General features: G+C 39.2%; 1 protein-coding gene across 1 annotated transcript in view; it reads left to right on the top strand.

Moving 5' to 3' along the window:
* The first annotated feature begins 422 nt into the window (after nt 1–422).
* Nucleotides 423–6,000, top strand: part of mtnr1bb (melatonin receptor 1Bb) — a 37,075-nt gene continuing 31,497 nt past the window's right edge. The window contains exon 1 of the mRNA XM_020922910.2: nt 423–1,415. Coding sequence (XP_020778569.1) covers nt 1,208–1,415 — 208 coding nt within the window. The 5' untranslated portion in view covers nt 423–1,207. The remainder of the gene's footprint in view (nt 1,416–6,000) is intronic.

The raw sequence follows: 6,000 nt of genomic DNA, 5'->3' as shown, positions 1-6,000 counted from the left end.
ATGAAACATCTGCTGGATTGGTGATGTAGGCCTACATGATACATTAGTGTTGCAATCTAGGTCAGATTTGCATACATGTAGCCTATATTTAAAATGTCAACACTATCTTGTTTAGGTATATAATGTGTTATTTACTTATAATGACCCTTGATCACTGGTAGCAAACCAAAGCTGAATACTGACTTAAGCATTTTAGGAGGAAAAAGATTGGTTTGTTTTAATTAGTTTTTTCTTTGTTAGCTTGGACCCTGAAGGCACAGATTTGTCAGCCTAGCCTGAATATTATAAACAGTGAACATATTTCGCCCCTGGTTTCCTTTGTCTGTGGATTTGGTATTTTTGTTTGTGGGGGGGTCCGTTCTCTTCCAAATGTCATTGTTCGGAAACACACATAAGTATTTGTCAGTGTTAATGGGAGAGCTGTAATGACTGCGCTTCACTTGAGTCTCATCAGCGCAGTCAATCTGACACATGTTTCTCGTAGAGCGCAGCTCAGATTGGACTGTGCGCGCGCGCGCCCGTGCGCACCTCGGACTATTGTGCCGAGATCAAAGCCAGATGGAAGTCACGCTGGGAATAGACAGGGGGAAATGAGGCAGCCGCGTTTGCACGCACACCCAGAGATGGAGGCGCGCGCGAGGAGACGGCAATGGGATTAGGGTGAACACTTCAGGGAAAGTGACTGCTAAATTGTTTGTCTCTCCGCGCGCTCACTCTGGATTTCTCCTCAGCTCACTGTGTGTGTAGTGTGTGTGTCTGTGTGTGTTTGTGAGGACTTCCCTCCTGAGATATTCACCACAGTGTTGCCTCGGCACGCAGCAAAGCGCTGGATACGTCGGGCAGTTCAGTCAGTGCGTGGCAAGGACAGCGCACAAGACAAGACAACGCTCTTATCATCTTGAATGAAAGGCAGTCTGGACGACACGCAACGGTTTGGACATTTGTAAAAGTGGGACTGTATATTTTAAGAGTGGGCACAAGGCGCAGACGGACGAGGATTAGAGATGCCAGAAGAGAAAACTGTAGACGAGGAGGAAGACTTAAGCATTAAGGCTTTACCCTCTGTTTTGATGACTATTTCAAATAAGTAACAAATATTAAGAAAGACCAAAACAAACTTTATTGAGGTCACACGATTGTCATCTCCTCGTGCGTCGCTCCGGACAGGTGCTCCATGTGCGTGTCAGGACTGAGCTAAGGGTCAGTGATGCCGGACGCGCTGACTCTCATTAAGAACCGCACGGAGCCAGGGCTCGGCCAACTGGAGCACACGCTGCCCACAGAGGGGAGTGCGCGCCCCGCTTGGGTCATTGGCATCTTGGCCAGCGTGCTCATCTTCACCACCGTGGTCGACGTGTTGGGCAACCTACTCGTCATCATCTCTGTGTTCAGGAACCGCAAGCTCCGGAACTCCGGTAAGAGCTGTTTTCTCTGGATGATGCAAAGGCTGCGAAAGTACGCGCGAACTTATTCCAAACGCACCAGGGCTTGTAGTACTTTGATGTAGCGTCGATGTTGAAGTTCAGATTCAATACCTTATTTATGGTTGGTAGTCAGGTCCACTAAGCAAGGCATCTCAAAGCAGTCTGTTATGTTTTTGTTAACTTTGGTGTTTTCTGTAGGAATGAAGCAAACATATTACAAGTCGTCTAATTCCAATTCACAAAAAGGGTCGTTCATAAGTAGGCTATTAAATAAGTTATACATGTTTTTGTCCTGGCCCAAATATTGGCTATTGTTGTAACCTAGATGCCAGACAGGTGCTGTACACTGCCTCATAACCTTGGCTTATATACACAAAAGTGCTTTACAAACTGAAGAGCCACTCACACTGTTTATTAGTGACTCTTTTCATTAATAAAAATATTAGGCCTATTATAAATTTTCAGATTTTTGGATATGTTAAGACCTTTACCACAGACATTTTTGCAGTTTGCAGTGGCTGCATATGAAATTCTGCCTGTGTGAGGTATCTTATGTACATTAAGAATGAGCCGCATCATGTATGAGGATGCACATAACAGCTATTAGAGCCTTCTCTGAAATATGAGTCTTTGTTGATGTGAAATTACCCAGACGGACTCCCACTGGCCCAATTTAGCATAAAGCAGGTTAAAAAAGAAAGCATGCTTTTACTGAATCCTCTTTGTGTACAATTATAGTGAAAGACAGAACATACCACAGCACATGCTTTGGTGCGTTTTAAAACTATGCAAACTATGCAGTACAATATGAAAGTAGAGATAAGAAAAAAAACAGGCAAGTACAGCGCATATTAGTGTATAAGTCAACATACCTTGGAATAGAGGTCAGAAGATCACTTTGGGATTTCTAAAAAAGAGAAAAAAGTAAAAAGTAAAAACAAGACACAGTTGAGGCACACAAATATATTGCTAGAAAGTGCTTCCTGAAAACAACCTAAAAATCCTCTACTGTATGGATACATTTAATTATGAAAACATATAAATATCTTTTTTTCACCACAGATAGAAAATTTTATTATTATTTAGACCAAACCGATAAGGATCAGGGTCAAGACCAAAACTATTGAACTTTCTCGGTCCATTACTGGCTTTTGAATATTTTATATTATCCATCAGTATTCATCACACTAAAACACTTTGTCCAGTGTGCTGATTTCTGAGTTCTTGAAAAAGTGATTTATATTGTGGAAGTCTGCACCATCTAAAATATACAGTATTAAAATGTACAAAGTTGTCTAGGTTGGTACTTCTTGATCTAGTGCTGACCTGCTCTTTTTTACTTTACTTTAGTCAGAGCAGCATTATACATTTGCATATTTTTAAAATCAGCAACTATTTTAACAACCATATTTTTGCTTTCATAAACCAATGTGTGTTATGCTAAAGAAGCAGGTTCATTTCGCTTAGAGACCTTACCATTAACAGGAATACATTTTGAACAAAGAGCATGTGAATATGATTAGCATTTGACATTTGGCATTGCATTTTAGGCGTAAAAGCATTTCTTCGTCTTACCATCTGTTTGTGTTTGGACTATAGCAAACTTTTTGACAAATGCATTGATGGTGTAAAATCTGTGTAGACATGGGTTCATTTGAAGTGGGCTGTATCAAAAATATTAAAAGTTTATATAAATTCTACAAAATAAATGGGATACATCAGTGACTAAAGTTAGACTTAAACTTTATTGATCCACAAGGAAAATTATTTGACCACAACACACATCACAATATAATATAATAACAAAGAGCAAAGATATAAATGTTAATAAATCAAATTCAGTAGCCAAGTAACCAAGACTGGTGTCAAATAAGGTATAATTATTCAAATGTATATGTACAAGTAAAAATAAAATACAGAAAAATAGTCATACATATACAATATGTCTAAGGAGAAACAATGCAAAGATGAAATATTGACTGAAATGACCTGAGGGTGAGTTGTGTAGTTTAAAAAAAAAAAAAAAAAGGCAATAAAGGCAAACCCAAGGGCCGTTTAACATGCATTTTAAAAGTTAAGTGTACAGAGCACTGAAGAAGTCTTTCAGAATTTGTTCCTACATGCACAAAGCTGATTCTGTGACAAAAATGAGGCTAATACAGTGATCTCTTATTGACTAAGATGGCTGCTTTACTGACAAATTTCTCTACTTTCAGACTGAAAAAAAAACAAAAAACACTTTTACAATACGCTCCCAGCTACGTCCATGATTAGGTCCCTCTGTATGCATTGTTAGGCAGTACCATCAGCTTGTGTTGTGCTGTGATTATTTAGCTGTGAGCAGAAAGGTTGGAATATCTGGAGTCAAACAGAAGAGCCTCTAGTGTCTGTAAAAACATGATGGCCAGAGCAGTGGATATTAGGCAGATTTAGACCTGAATTAGAGCTGACCCAGTGCAAACCCCCCAAAGGAGCCGCAGGGTTCCATGCGTATTAAATTCAACATAGTCCATTATAGTATCAGTCTCCCTACTAAGCGGAATAAAAAAAAATGTCTTGAAATAATCTTAAATTATTCTGTCATCTTTTATCACATATTTTGCACAGATAAAATACAAATCATAACAGCAGAGCAAAAAGTAATTTATGCAAACCAATGTGGTAGACAGATGGAGGCTCATCTTAATCAGCCAGTAGGAAAATGTGATTTTGCCGAGTTTTTTTTTTTTTCCACACAAATAATACTGTTAAGTTTATGTATTAGGGACCAGTCATAAACTGTCCTTGCCACTGACCTTGCCCCTCAGTGAGCAACAGACTCAAACTGTTCAAGGGGAACACTATTCGAATAAATAAAATCGACACGGTTTTGTAGCTCGGACAGATTTACTTGGTGTGAGTTTTGTGAGTGAGTTCCTATAAGTCAGAGAAGGCATGTCTAGATGGTGGATGTCGTGTTATGTAAAGCAAATTGTTATGAATTGTCTCGTTAGTTGTTTTTATGCTATAGGTGCAGCTGCTATATTCACAGTTGCTCTGCTTCTCTCCTACTCAGCTGTTACTAAACACACAGCCTGAACTGAGAGGACAGAGGAGAGCTCCCAAAATACTCAACAGTTTGACTCACAATGTTATAGAGGCATGCTGCATAAAGAGTTATGTTTTGGACAAAGTCAAGACACTGACAAACAACCACCGCTCCAAAGCACAAAGTTCAACTACACACAAGAAAGTGGAGGGCAGAACATCATGTCTTTGAAGTTTCAATCTGCTGTGAGTTGACAGACTTGTATCTTCACTTAAAAGGTCAGTGTGGGATCTCAGGAGTCAAACAGCTCCGTGAGGAGGTTTTGGAATTGTGCTGTAAATTGTGCAGAAGCCGAGTGGCGACAGTGACTGAAGGTGGAGGAGATAAATGTGAAGGCACACCTGATGCGAGCTTCCTTTTTAGATGCTCTACTGAAAGCAAATGTCACCAAATGATTTGTGTGGCCAGTAATAAGGAGTCAGTCTGGTTCTTATGCTCAAGTTTCTCAAGTCCTACTATGAAAATGAAATATTCAAAATAAGAAAGTAAAAGTAAAAAAGCAAAAGCAACTCTAGAAAATTATTTCTACTAAAGCCATTACTGTGTCTAATATAGTTAAAAGTACATTTGCAAAGATGAGAATGTATGCAGTTCTTTAGCAGTAATTGCTAAAGTTAAAAGTGCACGGTGTAACTTTTTGGTTGAGGATCTGTCACAGTTTGTTTCTATGGAGATGTCATTACTCTGCCTGGAAAGTTCCACAGTATGATGTTAAACAGCTCTACCTTACATTTATTAACCTCCTGGTGGTTTTATAGCTCAGAAATACCTAGAAAAACATACATTTTGACTGTAAGTGGAGTTGCTTTTCCACAGATCTCACCTGTAACTTGGTCTGGTCTTCATGAAGATAGGAAGGTTTAATACCATATGGTGAAACATTCCAGACAAAGGAGTAGTATTTCCATGGAGAAAAGCATTTGACGGATTCTCCACCAGAAAAGTTACACAATGCACCTTAAAGTGAAAATGACACAGGATGAAAGACATTATAAAGCCTCAGAAGCCTAAACTAAACTAAACTGCTCAACTATAAAAACTGTTAGCCACCCGAAAAGGAGCAGCGAACTCTACACCTATTGTCTAATCTGATTATCAAGTTATTTAAACATTGTTCACATTTGCTGTACACTAGTGTTTGGTGCAGCGCGTGAGGTGCTAAGTGTGAAGTGATGACTAACTCACACCTGCCCACAGTAGTCTAGTACTGCAAACACAAGTTTAGTTCACAGAGATCTACTCATGGAGACTATTACGCAAATAGACTGACTAAACGGGTCAGGTCTCTGATCCATGGGAACTGCTCAAAACAATAAAAATGTGTTTTATCTTAATAAGTCCACATGTTTCACACACTTGACTACAGCCACTTTAAATTCATTGAGAAGCAACAAGTAATTCTGGGTAAGATGAGAATTTAATTTATTTTTGTAGAGCGGAAAATCAAAACAGCTGTCTGTCCAACCAACAGAGTCAATCAAACAGTGT

The sequence above is a fragment of the Boleophthalmus pectinirostris genome, unplaced genomic scaffold, assembly GCF_026225935.1.
Source record: "Boleophthalmus pectinirostris isolate CB_2022bp ecotype Guang Dong unplaced genomic scaffold, ASM2622593v1 HiC_scaffold_12, whole genome shotgun sequence".
Lineage (NCBI taxonomy): Eukaryota > Metazoa > Chordata > Actinopteri > Gobiiformes > Gobiidae > Boleophthalmus > Boleophthalmus pectinirostris.
This window is presented reverse-complemented; position numbering and strand designations above follow the sequence as displayed.